Below are 17528 nucleotides of genomic sequence, written 5' to 3' on the forward strand. Positions count from 1 at the left end.
AAAAGGGTTCCAGTTTTTATTTAAATTCCAGTGAGTTCACACACAGATTAATGTTAGTACATTAGTAGGTGTACAACATAGCCATTCAACACTTCCACATAACACCCGGTGTTATCTTTTTTCCTTTGTTTTATTTCTTAAATTCTGCATATGAGTGAAATTACATGGTATTTATTTTTTTCTCTGACAGACTTATTTCACCTAGCATTAGATTGTAAATGGCCCCTAGAGTAAATGGCTTAAAAAAAAAGCAAAAAAGGGGAGGGAACAAATAGAAAGTAGACAGAAAAGCTTATTGATTTAGTCAAATGACTTCAAAAGACATTATATTGTTCGTGTAAGGCAAAAGCACCTGCTTTATAATCTGAGTTTGTCCATTCCTTGACAACCAGCGAGAAATTTTTCAAAAGTTGAAGAATCCATATTTCTCTTATGTGTCCAGTGTAGCAAATCTATTGTTCTATAATCACAGAATAAGGAGCAAGGGACAAGGAAATCACTGTGTGGAAATGTAATATGCAAGTACATATATATATATATATATATATATATATATATATATATATATGTGGTAATTTCTATACATTTTTGTTTTTCATTTTCTGAACTCAAATTTAAAGAAGTTTTTTTTAAATAATAGGGGGAGCTATACAAAACTAAAGGAGAAGAGAACTCAAAAATGAAATTGAGATCTTTAGTCAAAGTGACTATTTTCAAGTATCTGTATGTTAAATTTTTAATAGATAAAACTGCCACTGACTGATTTTATATTTCTTTTTATCATCGTTATTAATAACAGTACTTATAAAGCATATATACCCAAATGTATACACTACATACATATATATGTGATATATATATACATAGTACTAAAGGAAGTGGCTGGAAGGGGGGAAAATGTTTACCAGATATTTTGTCAAATAGTGGTATGGGCTCTTCCAAAATTGGTAAAAGTCAGTGTTTTCATACCATCAGACCCTTTAATTGACTTAGTAATAGCTAATACTTATTGGAATGCTTACTATGTGTCAACAAATATTGTAATATTTTACATGTGTTAAATCTCATACTAATCCTTTAAAAATGTATTATTTACTATCCCCCTAATACATAGGTAAGAAATCTTAGGCACTTAAGAAAAGTTAAGTAATTTTCCCAAGTTCACACAAGCTCATAACTAGAACCAAAAAACTCTGGTTCTATCTCCTTCACACTGTACTATATCTTGAGCATGCTTACTATCATACAAAAGCAGACAGTAACATTGTTTTATTATTCAAAGATGAGAAATCATCACATTTAAATATGTATCATGAGTCAATTTGTGCTCATGTATTTTGTTAAAGTAATTATTAGTGGTATGTAATTTAATTTATTATCATAAACCAGCCCATAAAAATCTTCAGATTCATATGCGCTTCAGGGTCCTGGGTTTAGATAGTGACCTCAGACACAATGAAACTGTCATGGACACTGAAGTATGTGAGTTACTTATCATGGATATCAAGAAAAAGGCACATGAGAACTGAATAAAGATATAAATCTTGGATCTTCAACTTATTGTGTAGGGCTGTACAAATTTGCATCTTCTCTTCACCCATTACTGTTTCAACTTGGCTATCAGACATAATAGTGATAGGTAACTTAAGATATTTGTTCCAAGAAAATTATTTCCAAATCAACGTATGTGCTATTAATAGTAAGAGTATCTTATAGAATTTCTTTTTGATCAGGCATTTTTATTCTATTCTTTTTCCACCTTTTCTCCTTCTACTTCTTCTTTATTTTCCTTTCTCTTTCTCTGGTTTTTTGATTCTCTATTTGGTCTTCCTTTTTTCTCCTTTCACTTTTCTCTATTTATGGCATGAGGCTTCCCCCAACTTTTCTTTTTCTTTTTCCAGGGTTACTTCAACAAACAATACAAGTACACCTGGTTAAAGGTCCAAACACTCCACCACTACGAACAAGGAGGAGCTCTGCAGAGAATTGACCAGTGACATAGAGCAGCCAAAATGCAACAACAGAGTTCATGCAACATACACCAAAAAGTACCAGGTCCTGGACAGTGTGTGACACCTTTTAATATATTAGTAATTACAGGAACAGGACACAAAACAACCTATTAAAACATGCAAAAGACAGAAACTTATCCAAAATGACTAAACGGAAGAATTCTCCCCAAAAGAAAAAAAAGGAAGAAATCTCAGGCAGAAAATTGCTCAAAACAATATATAAACAATATATCTGAACAAGAATTTAGAATAACACTTATTAGACTAATAGCTGGGCTTTAAAAAAGCATAGAAGACACCAGAAAAACCCTTGCTACAGATATCAAAGACCTAAGAACTAGTCACAATGAATTAAGAAATTCTATAAGTGATATACAAAATAAACTAGACAAAGTGACAGCAAGGATGGAAGAAGCATAGGAGAGAATAGGTAAAATAGATGAAAAAAATTATGGAAAATGATGAAACCAAAAAAAGGAGGAAAAGAAAATTACAAGACCATGAGGGGAGAACTAGAATCTAAGTGATTCAGTGAAATTAAATGATAGCTATATCATAGAGTTCCAGGAGAAAAGGAGCGAGAAAAGAGGAAAGAAGGTTTATTTGAACAAATTATGGTTGAGAACTTCCCTAATCTGGAGAAGGAAACAGGCACCCAAGTCCAAGAGGCACAGGGAACTCTCTTGAAAAGCAACAAACCAGATTAACACCATGACACATCACAGACAAACTGTCAAAATACAAAGATAAAGACAGAATTCTGATAGTAGCCAGGGACAAATGGGACTTAATCTACAAGGGTAGACCCATTTGGGTAATAGCAGACCTGTTCACTGAAACTTGGCAGGTCACAAGGGAGTGGCAGGAAATATTCAATATGCTGAACAGGAAAAATATGCAGTCAAGAATCCTTTATCCAACAAGGCTCTCATTCAGAATAGAGATAAAGGCTTTCCTGGACAGACAAAAAATAAAGGAGTCCATGACCACTAAACAAGCACTGCAAGAGATACTAAGGGGGACTCTGTGAGTGGAAAGCAGCAAAGACTACAAAGGACCAGAGACATCACTGCAAACACAAAACCTACAAAGAACACAATGGCACTAAATCCATATATTTCACTAATAACTCTCAATGTAAATGGGCTAAATGCCCCAATTGAAAGTCATAGGGTATCAGAATGGATATAAAAAACACACACAAGATCCATCTATATGCTGTCTACAAGAGACTCATTTCAGACCTGAGGAACCTGCAGGTTGAAAGTGAGAGGATGGAGAACCATCTATCATGCTACTGGAAGTCAAAAGAAACCTGGGGTAGCCATACTTAGACAATCTAGATTTCAAAACAAAGATTGTAACAAGAGATGAAGAAGGGCATTATATCATAATTAAGAGATTTATCCATCAAGAATAGCTAACGATTATAAGTATGCCCCCAACATGATAGCACCCAAATGTATAAATCTACTAATCACAAACATAAGCAATCATATTAATGATAATAATACTATAATTGTAGGTAATTTTAATACTCCACTTACAGAGAGATTATCTAGACACAAAATCAAAAAGGAAACACTGGTTCTGAATGACATACTGGACCAAATGGACTTAATAGATGTATTCAGAAGCTTTCATCCTAAAGCAACAGGATACATATTTTTCTCAAGTGCACATGGAACATTCTCCAGAATAAATCACATACTGGGTCACAAAACAGCCCTCCAAAAGTACAAAAAGATTGAGATTATATCATACCATGCATATTTTCAGATCACAACACTATGAAACTTGAAATCAACCACAAGAAACAAATTTGGAGAGCCCCCAAATACATGGAGGTTAAAGAACATCAAATTAAAAAGTGAATGAGTTAATCAGGAAGTCAAAGAAGAAATTTAAAAATACATGGAGGCAAAAGAAAATGAAAACACAAGAGCCCAAACCCATTGGGATGCAATAAATGCAGTTCTAAGAGGAAAATACCTTGCAATTCATGCCTATTTCAAGAAGCAAGAAAGGTCCCAAACACAACCTAACCTTACACGTAAAGGAGCTAGAAAAACAGCAGCAGATTAAGCTGAAACCCAGCAGAAAGAGGAAAATAATAAAGATGAGAGCAGAAATAAATGATATAGAATAAAAAAAAACAGTAGAACAAATCAATAAGGCTAACAGCTGGTTTTTTGAAACACTAAACAAAATTGATAAACCCCTAGCTACACTTCTCAAAAAGGAAAGAGGACCCAAATAAATAAAATCTCGAAAGAAAAGGGAGAGATCACAACGAACACCACAGAAACACTATTAGAGAATACTCTAAAAAATATATGCCAAAAAAATTGGACAATTTGGAAGAAATGGACAAATTCCTAGACACTCACATACTACCAAAACTCAAACAGGGAAAAAAATAGAAAAAATTGAACAGGCATATAAGCAGAAAAGAAATTGAATCACTTCTCAAAAATCTCCCAACAAATAAGAATCCTGGGCCAGATGGATTCTCAGGGAAAATCTACCAGACATTTAAAGCAGAGTTAAAACCTATTCTGCTCAAACTGTTCAAAAAATAGTAATGGAAGGAAAGCTTCCATACTCATTCTATGAAGCCGGCATTACATTGATTCCAAAACCTGACAAAGACCCCACTAAAAAGGAGAATTACAGGCAAATAGCCCTGATGAACATAGATGCAAAAATTCTCACCAAGATACTAGCAAATAGAATTCAACAATACATTGAAAGAACTATTCACCATGACTAACAGGGATTCACTCTTGGCCTGCAGGGATGGTTTAATATTCACAAAACAATAAATGTGATATACCACTTAATAGGGAAAAAAAAGATAAGAACCATATGATCCTGTTAATAGATGCAGACAAAGCATTTGACAAAATACAGCATCTTTCTTAATAAAAAACCCTCAAGAAAGTCAGGATAGAAGGAACAGAACTTAACATCACAATAGCCGGGGAGGTCTGGAGGAAGATGTTGGTGTAAGAGGATGCTGGGCTCACCACGTACTGCTGATCACTTAGATTCCACCCACATCTGCCTAAATAACCCAGAAAAACACCAGAAGACTAGCAGAACAAACTCTCCAGAGCCAAGCATAGACAAGAGGCCCAGGGAGGAGGGTAGGAAGGGCAGAGAGGCAGTGCGCGCTACACGGACTGGCGGGAGGGAGCCAGGGTGGTGGAGGGGCAGCCCACCCAGCAAGGTGGAGCCCGCGAGTCTGACTTGCAAAAGCAGAGGAGCCAGATAGAGTGAGTTTTGACAGCCAGAGGGACTTATCATCTGGAATGTTATAAGTCAAAAGCTCTGCTCCGAGAGTGGGAGGCCTAGAGGACACCAGGAGGGAAAGTTGTTGAGCCCCGGAAGACAGAGCTCAGCTTGGCGGGGAACAAAGGCACTGGCCAGCGCCATCTCCCTCACCCATCTCCCAGCCAAAATCCCAAAGGGAAGCAGTTCCCGTCATGGAACCTGCTTGCACCGAGCAAACACCCAACGCTGTGCTTCTGTGGATCCATCCCTCCGACGGGTCTGCCTCCCTCCAGTGCCACAGGGCCCCTCCCACTGTGGACCACCAATGTCAAAGCTAGCTGAGTCTGCGTCTCCCGCCCGTGTGCACCTTGGGGATCCACCCTGGCTAATAGGCCAGATCCCATAGAAGCAGCACCACAAGCCTGGCAGTGTGCAAGCAGCCCAGACAGGGGCCACACCACTCCACAGTGAGTCCTGCCCCTGGGAGAGGGTAAGATAAGGTACACACCAGTCTGACTGTGGCCCCAGCAGTGGGCAGGGAACAAACACCAGGTATGACTGCGGCCCCGCCCACCAACACAAGTTACTCCAGACAGCACAGAGGAAGAGCCCTGCAGTTCTGCGCCACTCCAGGGACTATCCAAAATGATGAAGCAGAATTCTCCTCAAAAGAAACTCCAGGAAGTAGCAACAGCTAACGAATTTATCAAAAACGATTTAACCAATATAATGGAACATGAATTTAAAATAATAGTCAAAAAATTAATCACTGGGCTTGAAAAAAGTATAGAGGACAGCAGAGAATCTACTGCTACAGAGATCAAGGGAAAAAGAAAGTCAGGAGGCACTAAAAAATCCTATAAATGAGGTGCAAAATAAAATTGAGGCGACCACAGCTCGGATTAAAGAGGGAGAGGAGAAAATAGGTGAATTAGAAGATAAAATTATGAAAAAAGTGGAAGCTGACAAAAAGAGAGATTTAAAAAAATCCAGAAATATGAGAGGAGAATTAGAGAACTAAGTGATGCAATGAAACATAATAATACCCATATAATAGGAATTCCAGAGGAGGAAGAGAGAAAGGGGCTGAAGGTGTACTTGAACAAATCATAGCTGAGAACTTCCCTGATCTGGGGAAGGAAAAAGGTATTGCAATCCAAGAGGCACAGGGAACTCCCTTTAGACGTAACTTGAATTGATCTTCTGCACGACATATCATAGTGAAACTGGCAAAATACAAGGACAAAGAGAATTCTGAAAGCAGCTAGAGATAAACATGCTCTAACATATAAAGGGAGACTGATAAGACTCGTGACGGATCTCTCTACTGAAACTTGGCAAGCCAGAAAGGAATGGCAAAAAGCTTCAATGTGATGAACAGAAAAAAAAAATGTAGCCGAGAACCCTATATCCAGCAACCCTGTCATTCAAAATACAAGGAGAGATAAAGGTCTTCCCAAACAAACAAAAAATTAAGGAATTCATCACCACTAAACCATCCCTACAAGAGATCCTAAGGGGGATTCTGTGAGGGAAATGTTGCAAAGACTTCAAAGTTCCAGAGACAACACTACAAGCATGAAACCTACAGACATCACAATGACTCTAAACCCATATCTTTCTGTAATAACACTGAATGTAAATGGACTAAATGCTCCAACCAAAAGACATAGGGTATCAGAATGGATAAAAAAACAAGACCCATCTATTTGCTGTCTACAAGAGACTCATTTTAAACCTGAGGACATCTTCAGATTGAAAGTGAAGGGATGGAGAACTATCTACCATGCTACTGGAAATCAAAAGAAAGCAGGAGTAGCCATACTTATATCAGACAAACTAGACTTTAAATTAAAGGCTGTAACAAGAGATGACGAAGGGCATTATATAATAATACAGGGTCTATGCATCAGGAAGAGCAAACAATTATAAATGCCTATGCACCGAATACGGAAACACCCAAATATATAAAACAATTAATCACAAACATAAGCAACCTTATTGATAAGAATGTGGTAATTGCAGGGGACTTTACTACTCTACTTATAACAATGGGTAGATCATCTAGACACAGGATCAATACAGAAACAAGGGTCCTGAATGATACATTGGAAAGATGGACTTGACAGATATATTTAGAACTCTGCATCCCAAAGCAACAGAATATACTTTCTTCTCGAGTGCACATGGAATCTTCTCCAAGATAGATCACACACTGGGTCACAAAACAGCCCTTCATAAATATAAAAGAATTGAGAACATACCATGCATACTTTCAGACAACAATGCTATGAAACTTGAAATCAACCACAGGAAAATCTGGAAAAACTCCAAAAGCATGGAGGTTAAAGAACACACTACTAAAGAATGAATCGGTCAACCAGGCAAATAGAGAAGAAATTTTAAAATATATCAAAACGAATGAAACTGAAAATACAACAATCCAAATGCTTTGGGATACAGCGAAGGCAGTCCTGAGAGGAAAATACATTGCAATCCAGACCTAAGTCAAGAAACAAGAAAAATCCCAAATACAAAATCTAACAGCACACCTAAAGGAAATGGAAGCAAAACAGCAAAGACACCCCAAACCCAGCAGAAGAAGAGAAACAATAAAGATCTGAGCAGAAATACACAATACAGAATCTAAAAACCTGTGGAGCAGATCAATGAAATCAAAACTCTGTTTTTTGAAAAAATAAACAAAATTGATAAACCTCTAGCCAGGCTTCTCAAAAAGAAAAGGGAGATGACCCAAATAGATAAAATCATGAATGAAAATGGAATTATTACAACCAATCCCTCAGAAATACAAGAAATTATCAGGGAATACTATGAAAAATCATATACCAACAAACTAGACAACCTGGAAGAAATGGACAAATTCCTAAGCACCCACACACTTCCAAAACTCAAACATGAAGAAATAGAAAACTTGAGCAAACCCATAACTAGCAAAGAAATTGAATCAGTTATCAAAAATTTCCCAACAAATAAGAGTCCAGGACCAGATGGCTTCCCAGGGGAAATCTACCAGACATTTAAAGCAGAGATAATACCTATCCTTCTCAAGCTGTTCCAAAAAATAGAAAGGGAAGGAAAACGTCCAGACTCATTCTATGAAGCCAGCATTACTTTGATTCCCAAACCAGAGACCCAGTAAAAAAAGAGAACTACCGGCCAATATCCCTGATGAATATGGATGCAAAAATTCTCAACAAGATACTAGCAAATCGAATTCAACAGCATATGAAAAGAATTATTCACCATGATCAAGTGGGATTAATTCCTGGGCAGCAGGACTGGTTCAAGATTCGCAAATCAATCAATGGGATACATCACATTAATAAATGAAAAGATAAGAACCATATGATCCTTTCAATCCATGCAGAAAAAAACATTTGACAAAATTCAGCATCCTTTCTTAATAAAAACCCTCAACACACTCGGGATACAAGGAACATACTTAATCATAAGAGCCATTTATGAAAAGCCCAGAGCTAATATCATCCTCAATGGGGAAAAAATGAGAGCTTTCTCCCTGAGATCAGGAACACGACAGGGATGTCCATTCTCACCGCTGTTGTTTAATATAGTGTTGGAAGTTCTAGCATCAGCAATCAGACAACAAAAGGAAATCAAAGGCATCAAAATTGGCAATGATGAAGTCAAGCTTTCACTTTTTGCAGATGACATGACTCTATATATAGAAAACCCGATAGACTCCACCAAAAGTCTGCTAGAACTGATACATGAATTCAGCAAAGTTTCAGGATACAAAATCAATGTACAGAAATCAGTTGCATTCTTATACACAAATAATGAAGCAACAGAAAGACAAATAAAGAAATTGATCCCATTCACAATTGCACGAAGAAGCATAAAATACCTAGTAATAAATCTAACCAAAGATGTAAAAGATGTGTATGCTGAAAACTATAGAAAGCTTTTGAGGGAAATTGAAGAAGATATAAAGAAATGGAAAAACATTCTGTGCTCATGGATTGGAAGATTAAATATTGTCAAAATATCAATACTACCCAAAGCTATCTACACATTCAATGCACTCCCAATCAAAATTGCACCAGCATTCTTCTCTAAGCTAGAACAAGCAATCCTAAAATTCATATGGAACCACAAAAGGCCCCGAATAGCCAAAGGAATTTTGAAGAAGACCAAAGCAGGAGGCATCACAATCGCAAACTTTAGCCTCTACTACAAAGCTGTAATCATCAAGACAGCATGGTATTGGCACAAAAACAGACACATAGACCAATGGAATAGAATAGAAGCCCCAGAACCAGACCCACAAAAGTATGGCCAACTATTCTTTGACAAAGCAGGAAAGAATATCCAATGGAAAAAAAGACAATCTCTTTATTAAACGGTGCTGGGAGAACTGGACAGCAACATGCAAAAGGATGAAACTAGACCACTTTCTTACACCATTCACAGAAACAAACTCAAAATGGATAAAGGACCTGAATGTGGGACAGGAAACCATCAAAACCCAAGAGGAGAAAGCAGGAAAAAAACTCTCTGAGATCAATTGCAGCAATTTCTTACTTGACACATCCCCAAAGGCAAGGAAATGAAAAGCAAAAATTAACTATTGGGACCTCATGAAGATAAAAAGCTTGTGTACAGCAAAGGAAACAATCAACAAAACTAAAAGGCAACCGACATAATGAGAAAAGATATTTGCAAATGACACATAGGACAAAGGGCTAGTACCCAAAATCTATAAAGAGCTCACCAAACTCCACAACCAAAAAACAAATAATCCAGTGAAGAAATGGGCAGAAAACATGAATACACACTTCTCTAAACAAGACATCCACATGGCTAACAGGCACATGAAAAGATGCTCAACGTCACTCCTCATCAGGGAAATATAAATCAAAACCACACTCAGATATCATCTCACGCCAGTCAGAGTGGCCAAAATGAACAAATCAGGAGACTATAGATGCTGGCGAGGATGTGGAGAAATGGGAACCCTTGCACTGTTGGTGGGAATGTAAACTGGTGCAGCCGCTCTGGAAAACAGTGTGGAGGTTCCTCAAAAAAATTAAAAATAGATCTACCCTATGACCCAGTAATACCACTGCTAGGAATTTACCCAAGGGATGCAGAAGTGCTGATGCAGAGGGGCACTGGTACCCCAATGTTTATAGCAGCACTCTCAACAATAGCCAAATTATGGAAAGAGCCTAAATGTCCATCAACTGCTGAATGGGTAAAGAAATTGTGGTTTATATACACAATGGACTACTACGTGGCAATGAGAAAGAATGAAAAATGGCCTTTTGTAGCAACATGGGTGGAACTGGAGAGTGTGATGCTAAGTGAAATAAGCCATACAGAGAAAGACAGATACCATATGTTTTTACTCTTATGTGGATCCTGATAAGTCCATGGGGTAGGGGAAGAAAAAGAAAAAAAGAGGTTAGAGAGGGAGGGAGCCAAACCTTAAGAGACTCTTAAAAACTGAGAACAAACTAAGGGTTGATGGGGGGTGGGAGGCAGGAGAGGGTGGGTGATGGGTATTGAGGAGGGCACCTTTTGGGATGAGCACTAGGTGTTGTATGGAAACCAATTTGACAATAAACTTCATATATTGAAAAAAATATAAATAAATAAATAAATAAATAAATAAATAAATAAATAAATAAGTACAGACAGCAAACTGAGGATTGATGGGGTGTTAGGGGAAGGGGAAATGGGTGATGGGCATTGAGGAGGACACTTGTTGGAATAGCACAGGGTGTTATACATAAGAGATGAATCACTGGATTCTACTCCTGAAGCCAAACAACACTGTATGTTAACTAACTTGAGATTACATACATATGTACATACATACATACATCTTATAGATTAACATCTACTGTAATTCTAGTCTTTGAAATGCACATTTAGCAGGGAATTTTATCTGTAACGCATTTACTACCTAGAGAACAAAAATCTGAATATACAGTTCCTCATTCCCCTGTCCTAAAGCTTTCCTTCATGTTGGCATAACTTTTGCATCTATTCCGTTTCTCCTAATGAAATATCAGGATATGGTCTAATTCTCCAACCTCTTCATGAACTGTTTTTTCTCTGCCACTTTACAGACATCAATCGGATGCAGGTCAATGGTTTAGGAAATCTTTCTTCGTGATCTGGGCTTTCAGGAAACACTGGGAAATTTTGCTCCCTTCTTAATCTGAATTAATGCTTTTAAAATGTGCCTCTACGACTAAGGCCTATTTGCTGGGTTTTTTTCAGTCAGAATGAGTAGCAAGAATCTGTGACAGGTTTCATCACCTTACGTGAAGTCACGTGTTCAAGAAGGTGGAGTCCTCCTGTCCAGAATGAGTTTTTAACCTGCTTGGGGACAGCAGAATTCACAGAATTCACAGCCACGCTGCAGGAAAGACATGAAGGGGCAGCAGTGCTGGACAGCGCGTGCTTAGCTTTTGCACACGTTGTGGGCTCCTCACTGGTCAAGAAGCAGCATATCGGGAGAACTGTCTCTGGATCATAGTAACGTCCATCTTCAATCTCTCTTGGAAAAGAGTGTGTCTGGGTTGGTAAAACAATTGGGGGAGGTAAGGGAAACTGAACTTAGGGTTATATGCACTGATTCCTCTGGTTTTCTTTCCGAATTCTTATACAATAAATCAACATTGTAAATCTCTTCAGAGAAATTCTCCCTTTTAAGCTCTATTATGGAAGATTAAATCTATTCTCCACTAGAAGAGGAGGACATGAAACTCTTTCTTGGTGTGTGATTTCAGACATTTTGATCCAGCAGAAATGTAATGGGGAAATGTAGGTTAAATTGGAAATGAAGCACTGAAATACAATATTTTATGCAAGAGGACTGTGCACAAGGGAAGGAATCAGATCTGTCTCTAAATCTCATGGTGTGCATGAAAAATTATTTGAAGACTTCCAATGTCAGGGTTTTAATTGGCAGAAGGATGTTTCCCTTTCCTGAATTAATCTTTGAAGCCATAATGATAATGGAAGCAGCTAAGGAATTAACAACATGGCATTGACTTTCATTTTCAAAGACTTTTCATTTTTCCTTTCATATAATTTTAACTGAGGTTGTGTCTTATTCAGAAGTCAGGCACTATTACACACACCAACTTGTCTGTTGATATAAGTAAGTTTTTTTTTATTCATCTCCCTGCTCAGACATTATAGACCTATAAAGATGTGTGCCAGTGTGCAACACATTTCAGAGTTATAGTTTTCTTTTATGCAATTCAGTCAATGGCAGAATCCAGGCTCATATCATGATTCTTGAAAAGCTAATTTTTTTAACATTTATTTATTTTTGAGAGAGAGATAGAGCACGAGGTGGGGGGGTGGGAGGGGAAGAGAGAGATGAAGACACAGAATCCAAAGCAGGTTACAGGCTCTGAACTGTCAGCACAGAGCCCAGTGTGGGGCCCAAATCCACAAAACATGAGATCATGACCTGAGCCAAAGTCAGACGCTTAACTGACTGAACCACCAAGTGCCCCTTGAAAAGCTAATTCTGAGGGAATCAACAAATGACTCTCACAAAATAACTATGTTAGCCAGTATATTCAGTTGTTCTTCTAAACGTGTCTACTTTTGAATGTTGGCCACAATTTGAGGTATTTTCTTCATAATATCCAGGAAACAGATTTGAAAAAGCATAACAAATATCATACCGTATATATTTACACAATATCTACACACACACACACACACACACACACACACACACACACACAAAGGGAAATAAGGACACCAGTTTGATATTTACTTCTTAATATTCAATATGTATTTTCTCCTAATTATTTTTTTTAGATAGAGAGCATGAAGGGGGAGTGGAGCAGAGAGAGAGAGAATCTCAAGCAGGCCTCAACCCCAGCACAGAGCCTGATGTGGGCTTGACCACGGGATCAGGACCTGAGCCAAAATCAAAAGTCAGACACTTAACTGACTGAGCCACACAGGTGCCACTCTTAGTTAATTTTTTAAATGTTTATTTATTTTGGAGAGAGAGAGACAGAGTGTGAGTGGAGGAGGGGCTGAGAGAGAGAGAGGGAGACACAGAATCTAAAGCAGGCATCAGGCTCCAAGCTGTCATCACAGAGCCCAATGCAGGGCTTGAACTCAAGAACTGTCAGATCATGACCTGAGCTGAAGACCCAGGCTTAACTCACTGAACCACTCAGATGCCCCCTTATTTTTTAATAGAAGCTTTCTGGATGTTACCACGGCTATAGCAGTAAGAAATTGTATTTTTATACTCAGCGATAGGACACTATGGAGGATTACCAATAGTCTGTTCAATTGTTAAAAATTTGGGCTGTTCTGATATCCTCATGCATGTCTACAGGAGCTCTACCTGTATCACACTACTGAATAAGGCTGAGCTCATTATTCCTTAGAATATAAACTAATGTCTTAAATTACTTTTCATCGAACTGAATGTACCTGTTATTTGTTACTATATAAATCACAGATATTTTCCACTTGTCTGCCACCTTCTCTCCTTTTTAATGTAAAAAATAATGCTACCTAACAACTTCATGTGATTTTACACTGTTATTCATAGTGTGGTAATTTTTATTTTGTTTGGAAATTATGTATAAATATAATTTATAAATAATTATAGGTAGATGGTAGATAGATACAGATAGATACATAGATACACAGATACTTGGATAGACAGGTATTGATGGAACGTTTTAGGCAGCATGGAGAGAGTGGAGAGCAACAGACATCAGACACACTTTCTTAAAGATTACAAAGTACCATGGGAAGCTGTTAAGTTTTTACCAACATCATACAATTTCTTCTTATAACAATTGCAATAAGTAATATTTATGGAGATATGCTATGTTCCAAGTGTTGTTTTAAGCAGATTTATGATTCAGTTAATCTTGACCCATAGCAGCTTTGTTTTCTTTATTTTCACAATGAGAAGTCTGAGCCCTTCTGGGCTCGGTAGCAAACACCTAAATTACCTGAGAGACATGAAGAGAAACTCTCTACCTATGCTTTTAAACTCTCAGCAAGGGGCATCTGGGTGGCTCAGTCGGTTCAGCATCCGACTTTGGCTCAGGTCATGATCTCACAGCCCGTGAGTTCAAGCCCCGTGTCGTGCCCTGTGCTGACAGCCAGAGCCTGGAATCTACTTCTGCTTCTGTGTCTCCCTCTCTCTCTGCCCCTAGCCCACTTGCATTCTGTCTCTGTCTCTCTCAAAAAATAAACATTAAAAAAAAAATTTTAACTCTCAGCTATACTGGCCCTCTACAGATCCCCTTTTCATGATATAGGATATCAAACAAAAAAAGATAGGTTGAGAGTATCCCTCTTTAAGCAAGAAACATTCGGAGCTGGACAAAAGAATGAACAGGATTGCAGAAGTAGAAGTTCAGAAAAGAAGGGGAAGGGTTCCCAGGGCTTCCAATGGGAATGAATTTAACATGTCAAACTGGGAGGAAGCCAGGAGTCCATGTGTCATGTGTATAAAGCAACTTCTGAGATGAGCATGAGGCCTCGTGCAGATCCATGCAAGCATGGATTGGGGTATTTCTTCAATGAAACGGAAAGGGGCTAGCAAATTAAAAGAACATGGGTGATGCGACTGATTTTATTGAATCGTGTAACAATGTAAACAAAAAAAAAAAAAAAAAGGCTGGATGAAAGGAATGAAGACAGGGGCGCCTAGGTGGCTCAGTTGGTTAAGCGTCCGACTTCAGCTCAGGTCGTGATCTCGCGGTCCGTGAGTTCTAGCCCCGCGTCGGGCTCTGTGCTGACAGCTCAGAACCTGGAGCCTGCTTCTGATTCTGTGTTTCCCTCTCTCTCTGACTCTCCCCCCATTCATGCTCTGTCTCTCTCTGTCTCAAAAGTAAATAAACGTTAAAAAAAAATAAATCTAAAAAATCTAGAAAAGTCTAGAAAATCTAGAAAATCTAGAAAAGAGATAACCGTGATTTCGATTAGGGTAGTGACTATGGAAGCTTCTTGAAAGTGAGAATATACTTAAAATACAACTTGCATTAAAATTTACCATTTCGGCGATAAGTTAGGTATTGGGATGAGAGACATAAAGGTGCCAAGGATAAAAGGCCATGTCTCCTACATGAGAAAACGGGACATCAGTGGTGCTACTCACTAAGATACAAAAGAAGAGGAACACTATTTTCCTCATTCTGATATTGCAAAATAATTACATTTTATAGGTAAATTTGCTGACCAGAAAAATAATGTGTTCATTATATCAAGCGAACAAGATTGGTAGAGAATCAGAGGGTCACATCACTTTAGAAACAGATCCTTTCAAACTTGCAAATTTACGTATGAAAATTTTCAGACCTTGAGTTTAAGAGTAATATCTCCAAGCTCACCTAGATAAAAATATAATATTAAATCCAACACCATAAAATGATCTACAACAAATACCAGATTACTTGGCTTTAATATTTACTTTCACCCATTATTTTTTAATTATTAGCATAAATTCTTTCCCTTTAGTTATGTGGTCTGTACTGACAATTTCTCCTCCTCCACTCCTTCTCTTACTCCTCCTGCTCCTCCTCCTCATCGTCATCCCCATCCTCCTTCGAACCTCCTTCTGCTTTTCTCATTCTAGGATTTAGACACTGAAGGACGATGGGCCAAAACAATCACACTTCTCTGCACGGTTTTATTCTGCTCGGCTTCTCGGACCATCCCAAACTGGAGATGGTCCTATCAGGAGTTGTCACTCTCTTCTACTTCATTACGTGGGTGGGTAACACAGCCATCATCCTTGCATCTCTCCTGAATTCCCATCTCCACACACCGATGTATTTTTTCCTCAGGAACTTATCTTTCCTGGATCTATGTTTCACAACCAGCATCATCCCTCAGATGCTCGTTAACTTGTGGGGACCTGACAAGACCATCAGCTATGTGGGCTGTGTCACTCAACTCTACGTTTATATGTGGTTGGGTTCCACTGAGTGCCTCCTCCTTGCTGTTATGTCCTATGATCGTTTCACAGCTATTTGTAAGCCCCTGCATTATTTGGTAATCATGAACCCACATCTCTGTCTCAAGATGATAATCACAGTCTGGAGCATTAGTTTGGCCAATTCTGTATTATTATGTACACTCACCCTGAATTTGCCTCGATGTGGAAACAACCTTCTGGACCATTTCTTGTGTGAGTTGCCAGCTATGGTCAAGATAGCATGTATAGACACCACAACAGTTGAAATGTCTGTTTTTGCTTTGGGCATTGTCATTGTCCTTACACCACTCGGCCTTATTCTTATATCCTATGGCTACATCGCCAAAGCTGTGCTGAGAATAAAGTCAAAAGAAGGCCAACAAAAAGCAATTAATACCTGTGGATCTCATCTCACTGTCGTGTCCATCTTCTATGGAACTATTATCTACATGTACCTGCAACCAGGTAACAGTGCCTCCAAAGACCAGGGAAAGTTCCTCACCCTCTTTTACACGATCGTCACTCCAAGTCTTAACCCTCTCGTTTATACCCTGCGGAACAAGGACATGAAGAATGCATTGAGGAAGCTAGTGAGAGTTGACCGTGAATCTACAAAATCAAAGAGGGACCAAAAGTCATAGAATCGTATTACCCTGGATAAGACGATGAAAAACATTTTCTAATTGTCTTTTCTTGTTTTATTCAAGTGCAATAAACACACAGTGTTATATTAGTTTTAGGTATACAATGTGATTCAACAATTCTATACATTTATCAATGCTCATCACGTGTACTTTCAATCCCCTTTATCTATTTCACCCATCTCCTCACTCACTTCCCCTCTAGAAATTACTAATTCCCTATACTTAAGAGTCTATTTTTTATCTCTTTCTTTTCTTTGCTTGTTCATTTGCTTTGATGCCTAAATTCCACATATGAATGAAATCATATGGTCTTTTCTTTCTCTGACTGACTTATTTCACTTAGCATTACATGCTCTTACTCAACCATGTTATGGTGGATTTTGTGGCAAGATTTTGTTCTTTTCATGGCTGAGTAATATTCCATTATGCATATACCACACCTTCTTTATCCACTCATCTATCAATTGACACTTGGATTGCTTCCATATCTTGGCAGTAAACAGAGGGTGCCTATATCTTTTCAAATTAGTGTTTTTACTGGAATACTGGATCACATGGTGATTCTTTTTTTAATTTTTCAAGGAAACTCCATAGTGTTTTCCACAGTGGCTGTAGCAATTT

The 17528-nt window shown here is 38.1% G+C and overlaps 1 protein-coding gene across 1 annotated transcript; it reads left to right on the forward strand.

Annotated features, from left to right (window-relative positions):
- The first annotated feature begins 15901 nt into the window (after positions 1-15901).
- Positions 15902-16904, forward strand: LOC123609670 (olfactory receptor 2W1-like). Its single transcript, XM_045500846.1, has one exon. The coding sequence runs from the start codon at positions 15942-15944 to the stop codon at positions 16902-16904; it is 963 nt and encodes a 320-aa protein (XP_045356802.1). The 5' UTR covers positions 15902-15941.
- The last annotated feature ends 624 nt before the right edge of the window (positions 16905-17528 follow it).

Source organism: Leopardus geoffroyi, chromosome B2 (genome assembly GCF_018350155.1).
Source record: "Leopardus geoffroyi isolate Oge1 chromosome B2, O.geoffroyi_Oge1_pat1.0, whole genome shotgun sequence".
Classification (NCBI taxonomy): Eukaryota; Metazoa; Chordata; class Mammalia; order Carnivora; family Felidae; genus Leopardus; species Leopardus geoffroyi.